This window comes from Saccoglossus kowalevskii, chromosome 9 (genome assembly GCF_978046115.1).
Source record: "Saccoglossus kowalevskii chromosome 9, keSacKowa6.1, whole genome shotgun sequence".
Taxonomy (NCBI): Eukaryota; Metazoa; Hemichordata; class Enteropneusta; family Harrimaniidae; genus Saccoglossus; species Saccoglossus kowalevskii.
In genome coordinates this window covers 14,618,974-14,633,911 of record NC_140649.1, presented here as the reverse complement: position 1 = coordinate 14,633,911, position 14,938 = coordinate 14,618,974, and the positions used below count along the sequence as shown (strand labels likewise).

Sequence of the window (14,938 nt, the reverse complement as noted above, 5' to 3'; positions counted from 1 at the left end):
ATTTATATAGTTGGTTTATTAATATGCACAATGGATTACCCCAGAGCACCAATGTATCAAGTTTCATTGACATCGGATGAGTGGATATTGAGATATCTGTGTCAGGGTTGTGTGTATTTCTAATACAGGAAAAATGAAACTTGACAGATAATTTCAAATATAATTTTTTTATTTTATTATTATTTCAGATGAAGTTGAAGAATTCAGTGACCACTCAACAAGAGAAGTTACTTAATGAGAAGGAACAACAAGTACGCAAACACAGTGAAGAATTATCTGCATTGAAAGTGGATTTTAAAACCAAAGAAGAAGAGGTGTGTTTTTATTTTGTAACTTGTATATTTACCCTTCAAATGGCATAATTTTACTCGCCTAAATTTTGTGCAACATTTTGCCTTTTTTTGATAATTACGGATAAAATGGACAGATTTTCTATCAGATACACTTCTTGATCAAAGTTATTGAAAACATTTATGAACAATAGTTTTTCTTGTAAATAGTGACTTTGGTCCTCAAAAGGTTATAGACAGCGGTCTGTACACTTTATGCATTGGGAACGACTGTCATTATGTACCAGTTAAAGGTTGACGCTGCTAACTACAGTGAAAATTGTGAATTCGCACACCAAGTTCTTTAAAAAACAAAATTAATTATTAAAGCGGGGGAGTTGCCATCTGCTCATGCGTCAGTTGGCCATAGCGCTTCATTGTTTACAAACGAGCGTCAACCCACGAGCCTTTGCATTTTTAGTGTATGTTGTTATCGTCGCTTGGGACTCAATTCCCATGTGTACGCAGGTGACATCCCTCCCACTTTTAAATGTAACCTATTAATTCATCTTATAATTTAAATAATTTAAAATTGTTTCCCTTTAATTTAATTAATTTTTTATGCATAACACTACATGGAAATCAGTTAGGGAAGTGTTCCTTAAGAGTTGTAAATTTTGATGTACATTGATTACGTGTTGTGTTCATTAAATTATATTCGCCATTTAATCACCATGTACTGGTCCATAGTCAGAAATCAAAACTCATCGTACCAGTGATAAATGTAAAATGAATCTTTGAGTTCATGGCCACCATATATGGATGCCATGAATGTCCTGATGCATGAATTCAAATATATAATTGGCTAACTACTTGACCCTGTGTCATATTTTTTTGTTTCCATCTAAATTATTGTAAACAATGAACTTGCAGCATAGATTTTTGAGAAACAAGAATACATACTTTTCTGAACGTTTTTGATGTGTCCTGGATGGCATTTCATTATTTTTTGGTAGATTGGTCTAATGTTTTTATTTGGAATAATTGTAATTCACACACTTGAAAAAACCATAAAAAGGTCGGTGATCATAATGCCCTATCCTGTTCAATATAGGACTCATAGCGACGTACACAACGCATGTAAAATACATTGTTCGTTTGCATGAAATTTAAACACGCTGCGCGATGACCACCGCCCTTTAAGAATCTCACCCAGTGGCACACTTATCCAGGGTAGGTGTAGATGACCTCTGTTTAGTGTTGAAACTTTGATAGGAATCTGGTCTATTGACTATGGGTGCTACATCCACTACCATATTGCCATATGATTATTATAATATCTATAGTTTTATTTGTAATTTCAACAGAACAAGAAATTAACCGAATCTTTAGAAAACACCATGCAGAAACTAGAAGAGAGTAAACAACTACTGAAGACAAATGAAAATGGTAATAATATTTCTTTAGAATCTGCTAAGCTTTACCATTAATTCATTGAAATTGAAGAATTCTTAGAGCATTCATGTGTCAAAGAATAATTACATGATATTATTTCTGTTCTACCACAGTCATCAACTGGCTGAATAAACAAGTGAATGAAGCACAGTTAACGCAGCGTCATGGTACATTTGAGATGCCTCCAAGTACCACCACAACTAGTTCTTTTAAACCCATCGTTAATCCATCAATGGTAAGTTTTGTAATAAATAAAACTGACTCACTAGACCAAAACTAAATTTAATTTTTGGTGTTATTGTTTTTAATGTCTATGTATACACAATGTCCATATTGCTATCATGTTTCTAAATCTGGATTACGTAATCAGATTTAGCGCACCAATCTGCATTATCAGACAGGAAAATAAGTGTCTACACAATTTATCTGATCAAACTATTATATATAAATCTGGTGAAATTTAACATGTCACATTTTTAAAAAATAGAATCAGACATCAGATTTTCTGTTTTACAACCAAACTTTTTTTTTTGTGAAAAAAAAGACTATACCGATATTTTTTTTTTAATCTTGTACTTCTTCAATGCTGTGCTCAGTTTTGCTCTACTAAGATGTGAGCAAAACATAAACAAGTGTGTCTTCTTGTATTTCACATATGGGTAAATTCCTCAGTTTACTGCAACTGTCTAAATAATTAGATAATTAGCTTTTTGAATGAATGACTAAACACCTAGTTTGTTAAAGGACAATGGTCGCCGTATTGTGTTCGGTTTGGATCGCATAGCGGTGTTTACAATACACAGGGTCCATAGTGTTGGCAAAATTCATTGAAAAGTCTTTAAATTTCTTCATAGTTATTAACTCATTTTAGAAAGGCTTGTTTTCTCCAGGGAACTACCATATCCTCAGAACTTTGATGAGTTTTGGTGATGATGTTGGCCTGAATTAAGGGTCAAAATGTCTCGAAAAAATGCAAGAAAGTTTGGGAATCATTTGGCTCTTGGTGCTATGGAATCTGATACATGTGAAAAAACACTGTATGTTTACACGTAATTCAAATATGCTCTGCGTGACAATCAACACCTTTTAATCACTGACAGTTGCGCACTACTTTATTGCTTCCATATATATGGGTAAATAACCACATTCTATCCTTGTTTCTTCCTTCCTTGGTGTCTCATGCAGCCACAGCACCACAACTATAGTACTCCTAGCAGTATGAACTATAGTACAGCTAGCCACCTCACATGTAGTAGCATTGGTAGTGTAAATAATCCACATCACTATCACAGAGCTAATGTACCATCTAAACCAACCCAGTTACAGGTAATGGTGCCTTGTAACATGCTTTCTCATTGGCTATGTGGCTCGAACTTCACGTAAGGTTGATGCCCAATGAAATTTGGAAATTTTCACAATTGTGATGAGTCCAATTCATTTCAAAAAATGTTCATTATATATGGGTGCTTTCAAAACTACGAAGTTCAAGCTCTGAAGCTACTGTATCCTAAGTATCTTACTCGTCCGACTTAGCGCCCAAGGTACTCAGCTCCAGAAATCCTGTTTTGTTTTTTTTTGCTTTATTTACCCCAGTCAAAACATTACGCAAATGACAATTTTACATCTCCAGACTAGGAGGAATATTACTTCTCTTTGGGAAAAATAATATAATATAGTTTGCCGTCATTGATTTCACAATACTACTACAATGAAGAAACAGAGATGGTCATAAAAAAAGAGCACATTTAATTACAATATTGATTATGTATAATCAGAATTTATGACGTAATTAAGGCATGTGTAAAAATAGTCAAAATGAAGATCTCATTTTCTTCATTGTCAAATTTGTTTGATCATATGAGAACTAGCGATGCAAAACAATTTCCGCTTTCCGCAAATCCCTGAAGGCATTCTGGTAACGCAATGTGGAAGTAAAATATTGATCTGTTGGAATTGATTTCAACAGAAAATTGGCATGATTTAAAAACAAACAAACTGGTAATTAGCAATTTTTGAAAGGTGAACTAAATATGGAATGGACCCTGAAAATAGAAACGCCCCAAATATTGGGGGGGTGGGGTAGTTGAGCATGGGCACTTAGTCAAGTCGGACAAGTATGGTTACCTATAGGAAATTGTTTTAGAACTGTAAACTATTTATTGCAAATTAATTGCTGCTTATTTATATATTCATGATTCTCATACGTTTTTGATTTTATTAACCTACTGAACACTTATTTCCCTCGCCAAGATTTTGTTTATACGCCCCTAATGGAAGCCACGCCCATTCTTTTTGAACAATTGAAAACCAAATATTCTCATCTTTCATATCTGTAGATGCTCTAATAGAAGTCACACCCATTCTTTTTGAACAATTGAGATTCATTTTCCATGTGCTAATAGAAGCTGCATCCCCCCTGTTGTATTGTATCATTTTATTTGAATCCATGGCTTCTATTACACACTTTTACAGTCTTTGCAGGGGTTAATTTAAACCCTGGATTCTGCTTCTCGGAGTGGCAAAATTTACTGGGTGCAGTATGCTTGGAATTAGTCCAGGTCTCATGATGTGATAAAGAATCATTGCGCAAATCCTACAAGCTCCTATACTTGGGTCTTTCTTTCAAAAATGCTAGAACAACGATTGGATTGTCAGCTGTTGTATGAATGGTTATTATCTGCGTCTCTAAACTTCAACATGTATTAACTTCTCTAGGTACATTATAATCCACTGGCAGTGCGGAAAAGCAATCTACAAATATCAACACATGCAAATGTACCCGCAATACCTGAAGAAATCTCGCCGAGACTATTTAAGTCATCTACTCCGCCAGTTGATGCAAAGTCCAGCAAACCAAGGTAAGTCACTCAGAGTTTTGTCTGCACACGTCCACATTTGATCGTTCTATTTTATGGTTATGTCAGTTCTAGTTTCAATAATTGAAAAAGCTAATAATCTTAAATATTGCCATCAGCGTTTCTCACAAGATGCGTAAATATGAAGGTCACTGGATAAAGTGCAAAACTGCGCTGATTTGTAAATGAGGCAATGCTTTGATTGACCTTATGTTTCTGTCTGTTGTATACTTTTTCAATCAAGCAATAATAGTTAATGTAAAATGCAATAGTAATGTACATACATATAAATTAGCTGAAACCATGAAACAAATCAATATATAATAACTTTAAACTGCATTAAATTTCTACGTTGAAATAAGATAAACACAAATACAAATTGACTGAGGCATTCAAATTCAGACACCAATACATGTTCATTATGAATGGTTGCCTGTGATACCCCTTCAAAGGGTAAGCTATATTTAAGTCTTCTCACACCAGCATGTGTTCACAACTGCTTTTAAGCTGTCGTAATTATTACAAAAAAAGTTTGCTGGTGATATTGCTCCCCGGGACGGTATTTAAGCCCCCTTTACACATGTCATAAAGGGACATAAAAACAAAGGTCATGGGGAATGGGATCATGGACCTATTTTTGAGATAAAAGTTATAATAATTTACGCTGGTTACAGAATTAACACATGGCACTAATGGAGAAAAAAATATTACTACCGTGGGTACCTGTTAAATTATGAGATTACAATATGTCAGGACTACGTTTTTAAAAAAGAGAAAAAGGGGCATCATGGACCTAATTATAAATTAAAAAAACAACTTTGAGCCAAAAAAAAACGAATTCGGGTATTTTTTTCTCCAAAAAAAATTTGAAATGTTTTTTTTTCATTGCCCAGAGAAATAAAGATATATATTCCTTACACACTAACATAAAAAAATTACATGTTTCTGAACATCAATGGATATTTCGAAAATTGGCCTGGACACTGTTAAGCATACTTCATTTTTATTCCAACACTAAAATAGAAAATGGTGAATTACTTGAAGCACCTAACTGTTGAGGAAGTGAAAAACAAATCTGTATTAATCAACCTCCATGCAACAAATCCTGTACTTGGCACTGTCTTAATATTTTGAATTTGTTTCTACAGTGAACCCCTAATTGATGCTAAATATCTGCAGAAAAGAGACGATGTGATATCGATAAAAGGATTGAGCAAAGCCACAACACAGATGCAATCCTCAGCTGCAACTGGCCATACCATTACACCGCCGCAACATAATTCTCTAAGACTCAGTCAAGCTGGTATTGTACCAAAACTTGGAAGTAACAAACCAATGCCAACGCAACCTCCTCTGTCAAGTGCCTATTTTCCTGGTAGTTCAAGTCAACAGATACAAGCCCAGTCGTAATGTTATAAAATGAGTATTCCTATAGAATACACATATATTATATATATATATAATGACTGGAATGGTGGATATATGTTGAATTGAGTTTTCTCTGACATGTTTTTGGATAAATGTCACAGGCAGTGATAATATATACCTGTCTTTGCTGTGTAAGGTTTCCTACGCCTTTGGGTATAATATTGATTTTTAAATATTTGATACTAATATAACCATCATAAATGTGATACACCATGAGTCTAAGATATCTCAAGTTGTGATCTTTTTTTGTTTTCACATATTTATTTCACTATAAAATGTATTTTATTTTACACAATCACCTCGGATCAAAAGTACTACTAGCATTATCATTTTCAACATTCTATTTAGCTGGATTCAACAGAATTGAAGTGACTTGAGTATAATACCGATCATAACTAGAATACTGTGGAATACTTTACTTTCGCGGGAATTAATTTTCGCTGAAAAGGCTTTTTGGGTGTTTTGCTTGGAATTTATTTTCACTGATTTTTCATGAGTTTAATGTGAAATATAGGGAAAACAGTATATTCGCTGGATTTTATTTTCACGGAATCATTCCTTCAGCGAAAATAAATTCCAAGCGAAAATAAAGTATTCTACAGTATCATGAACTATGACATATCGTTTCTATTTAAGGGGTGATAATGTGTGTGTTTTGATGGTGATACTAGCAAACGTTCTTATTCAGGTATTTGGATATTATTTTATATAGGTGATAGAATTCTTACAATTTTTTTATGGATGTTTTTTTTTTTTTTTTCATTTTTCACTGTGATGTATATTTTACCAGTAATCTATCCAAAATATCGGTAAATTGTATGATATATGAATTTTTAAATAATATTAACTTACATATTGTGTTAGGAAAAATAACTCATTGAAATGTTCTACTGCCATAACTTACTCTCATTCATATTTGGTACTTATATGTGGTTTCTATTCAATATAATTTTTTTATATTGTTTGTCCCTTTTCTTTGTCATTTATTTTTTGTTTTACCGGTATCACTGTTTTAAGCTGCCAATACAACAACTCTTGCTGCAGTCGTACTTTCCCTTCTCTTAGTTTTGAGATGAATTTATTGTTTGAGGAATGTGAATGTGTTTTTTTTTTTATTGTCATATTTTTTTCAAAATTTTCTCTGCAGTTCTTTTATTGTTTTGTTTTTCAAACTCTGCACCCTTCCTCCACCCGCATTTCTTCACCTGGTCAACCATAAAGTCCGTGAAAAAACAATTTCTATATTGTGTTGAGAAGTGGTGTTGTTTGATTGATATCTGTACAGCGTGAAATCAACTGTATTCTTAACACATGCATTACTTTATTTCTGCATGTTGAAGTAGGTTTCTAATCAAACATTTAGTTTTATGGATTAATTTCAGTGATTCCATAACCTTCAAACGCATTGCTACTGAAAAAAGTGGTTACTGAATCAAAAAAGAAAAATAGTGTTGCCTAGTGACAGCATCTATTTTGGAGTGCAACATCACAAATATGCTTTGAGTATGCTGACTATCCTGTCTCTGTAAATAGGTTTTTTGTGTCATTTTGTTGAACTCCACAGAAAGTACACATTAATTCATCCTGTTTATAAAAGTAATTTGTATTCCCATTATGCACGTGGCAAATCCATTTGTTAAAAAAAAAAAAAAAATGTATATAACTATATTTGTATGAATGTGATACTTTTTTTTTTAGTCTTCTTCTTATATCAATCTGTCATCTTTGTTCTGTGAAATTGTTGTCTTTCGTTGATGTATCATTTTATTTTGGACGCAATAAATATACCATTTAACTAACATTGAGTTTACAATTTATTATTTCTCTGAAACTGGGAGTCTGCCATATGGCCTGCTATAAGCCCTTATTGTCCGTTTACTCTCTGCCCTCTTGACCGACTACGTCGGCCTCGCTTGCAGCTCTTCGCACTGCTGAGAGCCTTTTTATTATTTTTTTTGGTCTGTTACAGGATGATGGCCTGCCATTAAGTGCATTTGTGAACCCCCTGACATACATGTACTGGTATAAAGCACACGCCTAGTTAGTTTTTAGTTGAAATTCATATAATTTGTGCCGTACAATTAATCAATTTTCAGCTTTTTCCAATGATATTTCAAGAGCTACCCAACACTGAAACTTGGTACATAGATGCTCTTCAACATGCATGATCAGTTTTGGGTTGAATTTCTTTGCATATTGAATGACCTAATTTACATAAATAAGCCACTATTCAACCAGCTCATAGTCATTTCAAGAACCAAGATGTGATTATTTTTTTAGGGTCACTGCATATTTACAGTAGATATCTAATTTACATAAAAATCACCAGAAATCATAGTACTGTAAAATCTGTATTAGAAGCTGCGGCTTCTATTAAAATGATACAATGCAACACAGGGAATGGGGCTTCTATTACAGCATCTACACATATGAGAAATGATGAATTTTGGGTTCTCAAATATTCAAAATGAATGGGTGTGACTTCTATTAGGGATGCGGCTTCTAATACAGATTTTACGGTACAATTAAATCCATTTTGTTTTTAATATTTCTTTGAGTTTTCTGTTGATAATATAAATTTCAATACACTATCAGATTACCTTCGCATTGTGAATCTCAAAGACAGAATTATATTATCTGACAGACTCAAGGCTAAACTTAAATTTTTTATTTCTCGACACACAGCAGTTCAGTGTAAACATTCCTTGATTTTTTTCTTAGTGTGGTAGACTAATTTTCATCCTTCTGGATGTTAATTTCTTTTTGCCAAAACTTTGGTTTCACATTTTGCACTTTTATATAATTTCTTTGTTAACATTTGACTAAATACTGTTAATTCTCTGTACCTTGAATAAAGCATGTCTGTTCGATTCGAACCATGTGACTCTGGATTTTCCGAGGTCAACAGGTTTGCGTTCTACAGTAGAATCTTCAGTGTTTTGTGCGGAATAGCAAAAGAAAATGCAATGAACTGTCAGTTCAGCCATCAAAGAAGTAGTCTTGTCTGTTGTGTTGTGTATCTTTCATGGAATACAATAGGTGATTTTCCGTACAATTGCGAGATCTCGCGAGATGCATGAAAGACGCGCGTCGAACGTCTGCCGCAAAAATCGAACGATTTGATTTTGAACTCGAATTTCCTTATTTCGTAGCTCACACCGACCGGCCGATCTTCGACAGACTGAGAGGAATATTGCTTCCGAATACCCTTACTTAATCAAAATTGCCTATCATCAAATGTGGACAGCACATTATTAAGCATGGAAATGTCCCCGAAATACGGTTGTTGAATCCCACGCGATGTTTGATTATGTCTTCTATTTTTACACATCAACTCCTCAAAATTGACAGAATATTGGTTGTCCAATATATTAAACCCCAAAACATACCAATAATAGTAGAAATACAATTCTAACTACCCTCATTCGAATGAGAATTCGAAATGAGAACTATTTAGTCATTTAATCTGTTTTTTCCGGGTAAATATTTTTTTATTCAACATCCTGTATATCAGATATAGGACAAAGTTCAGTTCATGCCTATTTATTTTACTGTACACTTGCAACCTGTTAACTTAATAATGTGTGACTTTCAGTATGTCTAAATGCATCAATTAACAGTTGTTTTAATAATTTACAATGCTTTGGGGGATGTTCTCAAATAGGCAAAGTTTGCAAAAAAATAAAAGGTTCTACGTGTACATAAAAGTAGGATAATTTAAGATCAGCTGAAACCGTTTTTTTATCTATACAAATTACAAATCAATGGTCACAACCTTGATGAAATGGCCCTTTGTTGCTCCCCAACCCCACACGACAATTATACAAACTTCAACATTTAGAGAACACTTATTATTCTATTAAAAGAAAATATTTAAAAATATTCAAAGGATAATGCTTTCAACTCTTATATGAATTTATTACTTCAGCTTTATAAATTAATAAAAATATACTGAAAAATACTTTATTTTACCTTGAATTAATTTTCGCTGAAAATACTTTTTGGTGTTTTGTATGGAATTCATCTTCACTGATTTTAATTAGTTGAGTGTAAAATGTACAAAAAAAGGTATATTTGCTGGATTTTTTTTTTTCACTCACTGAATCCTCCCTTCAGCAAAAATAAATTCCAAGTGAAAATCGGTTTGTTTTTTTACAGAACTTCTAAAGTATAAATAAAATTGTCTAATACAAATTGTCTGAAAAAAAGTTATAGGAAAAGTGTAATATCTGGCTAAAGTCTGAGAGTGACTCCAATGAAATAATCATAACCAGGTGCGCGTTTCTGCTCATGCGCCGATCTATTTACATACAAAATGGCGGCGTGCAAGGAAATGACTTCTTGCGCTTTGCTTTTGGAAGAATTCGAAATATGGTTAAATGAGACGGATAGTGAAACCATATTCTTGTTGGAGGTTAGTAAATGCTTTGTGTGCGTGTGTCGTCGCATATTTGACAGGCCCATGTGTTGACGTTTCCAGGCGCGTGGCTTAAGTTGGCCATCCATTACATTGTTTTGCTGTGCGGATGCCAGGGAAAAAAATAACTGATGATGTTAGATGCATGTAGCTGATGTTTAATTCTTCCTGGCTTTGTTTTCTGTGACCAAGATCAGCATCTTTGACGTTGTATTGAACGGAGGCAGTTCTGATTAGAGCAACGTCTCCACAGTTACGTATGGAACAATTTTCCCTGTTAAGACGTGATCGTGCACGGGTGCATCATGGAAAATTAGTTGTTTGTATCATGTCGTCATTTCAATCACATTAATATTTCGTTGAGTCGCAACGTCGTGTCTTGTACGCCGTTTGCTTTCCTACCGTTAATTATTTTGTGCAAAATTCTTTTTATCGTTCCTCGAATTGTAAATTGTTGTTGATTATATGAACGATAAGTAAAGGTGTCTGTCATGTACATGTATTAATGTCACTCAGAAACACACTACGGTAGGTCACTCGCCATCTTAGATGATGTCCTTAAAAATTGCTGAAGTGCCCTTTGGTACAAATATCCTCTTTTCTGTCCAATTTCTGGACACGGGTGTTTTCAATTTGCATAAAAGAAGGTAATCAAGACATAATACTGATTATGTTGTGATTTTGTTGACAAATTTACGTTGGAATTCTGAATGTTACCCAGTTATTAAAAAAAAAAAAGTGTCCTGGATGGAGTTTTATACATACTTATCGTTTTTTAAAGTCATTAGTAGTTGAATACAATCTACTATGTACAAATTGATCTGCATATAAAATATTAGACTTCCCTATTTATCAAGTATTCTGGGTATGCGTAATATCCGCTTATACAACACTCTTTAAATATAAATACTGACATATACTCGCAGTAGTGATTCTGACTTTGAATGTGAACTAAATTTACTGACCTTGCTGACCACTTTCTGTCCAGTGAATTAAATACTTGTGACTGAAGTTTAATTTTTAAAATGCGTCTATCAAAATTCATAACGTCCTGCATCAGCTGAGGGAGGTAACATTTCTGATGACAAGGTTATGATTTCTTGTTAGAATTTTGATTGTTGAGTACAGCACCAGCATCTTCCGTATTAAAACCAAGGTCAACTTATTCCGCCATCACCTCAACATCAGTGCTTGGTAGATTCTTTTTCATTCAGCGAGTGTGTATTAAAGTGCGCCCTCAGTTTTGTTTGATGATTATTGCTGTATGATAGGGCATCTCTGATTGGATGGATGTTTTACAGCATGTGTCCAATCAGATTTATCTCTTTTTACCAAGGTCAAATACGGGACATTTTGGTAGAATCATGTTTGTAGGGGTTATGCTGTGGAATTGAATGTTGTCGTCAGAGCACTTCTAACACCAGACGCCATTTTGTTTTGTAAATGTACATTGCATAACAGTAAGCAAACCGACTATAAACCATCTAATTGAATGTACTTTTAAATTTTGTAGCAGAATTCAATATGCCGGGTCATACCATTATCATTGGGGCCATCGACTACTCATTGGAGATTTAGCAAAGGGTCTTTTTTTGTAGCAAAAGACTGTAAAAATATTATGTCCTTATTGTAATATTGTTTTTTGTTATACAGTGTTTTTAATTATAATGCTGAAGTATGTAGTGAACAAAATTAATATGTCCGCTGTCTTGCACATCCCCCAAGTGAAATGGTATGTTCCGCTTTCCAGCCCTTTTCACAGGTGCTTTCCCCTGGGTCGTTTAAATTCTTCATAGTCCGCGTGGGAGGCACCTTCAAGCATCTCTATCTGTATTCCGCTTCAGGAACTGCTGAGCAACAGCAATACAGGTGACTCGTGTCAAATTCAGAATTTGATAATGTTACCCGATCATCGTTTACCACGATAGATTACTTGAAACTAATACGTCTTGTCATCCCTTTCATTTCTGTGGGTTGTATGATTTAGAATATAAGATGGCAGGGGAATTTGCGAATCATTCATCAATGCAATGTGTCAACAGAGTCTCCTTTAAACATTCATGTACTTTAAAAAATAATAAAACAATCATTAATAAGCACAAGTTGCATTGTTAAAATGATTTGTATACGTATTCACAAAACTTTTCATGTATTCCTGTTTGTATTCCAACTTGCACCTCGTTTATAATGGTATGAAAATTTGAAGATTTATACAGCTGAACGGTTTACCGTCAACTGTTTTGCAATGTAGGTTTACGAAACATTAAGACGCCTGGTGTAATATTAGAGCTTTAAAGTACTTCTTCAAATGCGTTAGAAATGTGTTGGAATTAGCCAAATTTGAGCCCGAACAAGTCAAGAAAAGTTTTAATGATAGGTTTTAACTTCAAAAAAATGTGGCAAAACTCAAAGATATTCCGACTTGAGTATTTCATGAAATTTTGGGTGTCATGGTCATTGATGTGTGGCTTATTGTCATTACCATGTTGGAACACGTGTATTTGTTGGCGATCCGCTCCGCTAGGATTGCCCTTATAATCACTTTTGTCGTTTTGTGTGTGTGTGTGTGTGTCTGTGTGTGTACATTTCCAGTGTTTTCACGTATGATTTCTTCTGTGATTTTTTTGGCTTGGCCGATTTCGTTCAAACTTGGCAGGTAGGTCACACCTTCACCCTAGTTATTAGGAAAAATCTGCAAAAAATTTTGGCCCACCGTTGCCATAGCAACAGCCAAAAAACTGATTTTTGGATAGCTTCGCGCCAAATGTATCTCCTCCTACAAATTTGGGATAAAACACTTCAGACATAGCTCATTCTACTCAGCTTGAGTGTGGGCACAAAGCTACCATTTGAATTTTTTATATCTGTTTTCATTACCGAGAAATTTGACCCTAAAGTTGGGGTAACTTTTCACCAGCAACGGCTTTTAACTCCTCTGTGATTGTTTCCGCTCGGCCGGTTTTGTTCATACTTCACAGGTAGGTCGTGCCGTCACTAATTGGAAAACAATCCTGGCCCACCATTGCCATTGCAACATCCAAAAACTGATTTTTGAATACTTTCGCCCCAAATGTATTACCTCCTACCAGTTTTATCGGTGTCGCTGAGTGTATATGATAAAGGGAAGTTGTGCAACCAAATTTGCCAAGTTCGCAGTTTTTCGCCAATAAAAAAATAACTAAGGCAACAACTCACGGTTTTTCAGCATTTTTGTAATAAAGACATTATTCTCCATCAATAATCCACCCAAAACAGGAACATTTCTACTAATTCTTGTGTTTTTTTGACGTTTTTCGAAAAACCTGCGATTAGGCTGTGAAAGTAGAACATTCCGGAGGGGGCGAAATGGAAGAGCCATATTTAACGCGTAAAAATAGAACGCGTATTTTGACCTCTATGCGGTCGTCGCCAAAGAGCCCCGCGTCCATCGCCTGGCAATGCTCTAAAATTGACTAAAATTTGGGCAGTACTGTCAGTCACGAAAATTGATGAATAAATTAATACACATAAAATATGAATCACGGGCTAATTCAATGGTCACCTAACACTCCACTGTGGCAAGATAGTAGCGTACTGTATATTTGACCCAGATTTGACAAGCGTGGTACAGTTTTTTGCGCGTGTCCGTAATAAGGCGCACAAAGGATTTTGGGGCAGAGTCCTTTATTTGCTGGCATTCTTGACTTTTGACTGCAGTTCTTTTTTATATTTTAGAGTAAATGCTTTTGATATGCTCTTAGGTTTCTTAATATCCGTCTGAAATTCTGGACTGTGGTCATATTTTTCGATTAGGAGTCGTATATTTAAATAACTCACCGTGACTAATGTTTTGCATTATGAAGTATATTATTATGAAGGTCAACATACTGTACTCTAGGTAAATATTTACCATCTCGTTATTTCATTATTTCGCTTTCCAGCATTTACAGGAAACGCTTCATTCTAGAAAATGCTATCGCAAAACGGTTGGAAATAATAAATGTAACAGCAGAATACGTCCTAGCACAGTCACTCGACTAGGAGAGTGATTGTGGTCCTAGTAATAAACTAAGTGACTTCCAAAAACTGAATGGTGTTTGCGAACTTCGTATTAGTTATAAACCGACGTTAGCTTCACGTTTATGTCACACCATGGAAACAGCCAAAAACATGGTGCTTGTTTTTGAGCGGAGCGGATCGCCAACCAGCCTACCGGCTTGTTATTATTGCCAATCAGCAAATTGTACAGCAATTTAAGCGTATGAAGTCAGTAAAACATGCAACATAACAATGTATCAAAACCAGACATACTGTCGCCGAATTAGACTCGCATGCATGTGTGCGTGTTTAGCTTATTATTTTTTGCTGGCTGTTAGTCAGTTAAATATTTCAGCACACTTTGCTCTCTGATTGGCTGGTGGATTCAACTGCCATTGAAATTCATAAATATTTATAAAGATGAAGGGAATGCCTTTGTTGTACTGAGAGTAGTCTGTTTTCTTGAGAACATGATATCGGGTAAACAAGGTTAACTG

At 34.6% G+C, this 14,938-nt stretch overlaps 2 protein-coding genes across 3 annotated transcripts in view; both read left to right on the top strand.

Moving 5' to 3' along the window:
• LOC100376181 (spindle assembly abnormal protein 6 homolog) overlaps window positions 1-7,806 on the top strand; it is a 28,357-nt gene extending 20,551 nt beyond the window's left edge. Inside the window, exons 13-18 of the mRNA XM_085503187.1 lie at window positions 189-314; window positions 1,637-1,718; window positions 1,838-1,959; window positions 2,910-3,050; window positions 4,440-4,582; window positions 5,728-7,806. Coding sequence (XP_085359313.1) covers window positions 189-314; window positions 1,637-1,718; window positions 1,838-1,959; window positions 2,910-3,050; window positions 4,440-4,582; window positions 5,728-5,989 — 876 coding nt within the window. The 3' untranslated portion in view covers window positions 5,990-7,806. The remainder of the gene's footprint in view (window positions 1-188; window positions 315-1,636; window positions 1,719-1,837; window positions 1,960-2,909; window positions 3,051-4,439; window positions 4,583-5,727) is intronic.
• A 2,501-nt stretch (window positions 7,807-10,307) lies between these two features.
• LOC100376333 (uncharacterized) overlaps window positions 10,308-14,938 on the top strand; it is a 66,640-nt gene continuing 62,009 nt past the window's right edge. For both annotated transcript variants that reach the window (XM_085503186.1, XM_078012267.2), the window contains exon 1: window positions 10,308-10,421. In XM_085503186.1, coding sequence (XP_085359312.1) covers window positions 10,323-10,421 — 99 coding nt within the window. In that variant the 5' untranslated portion in view covers window positions 10,308-10,322. The remainder of the gene's footprint in view (window positions 10,422-14,938) is intronic.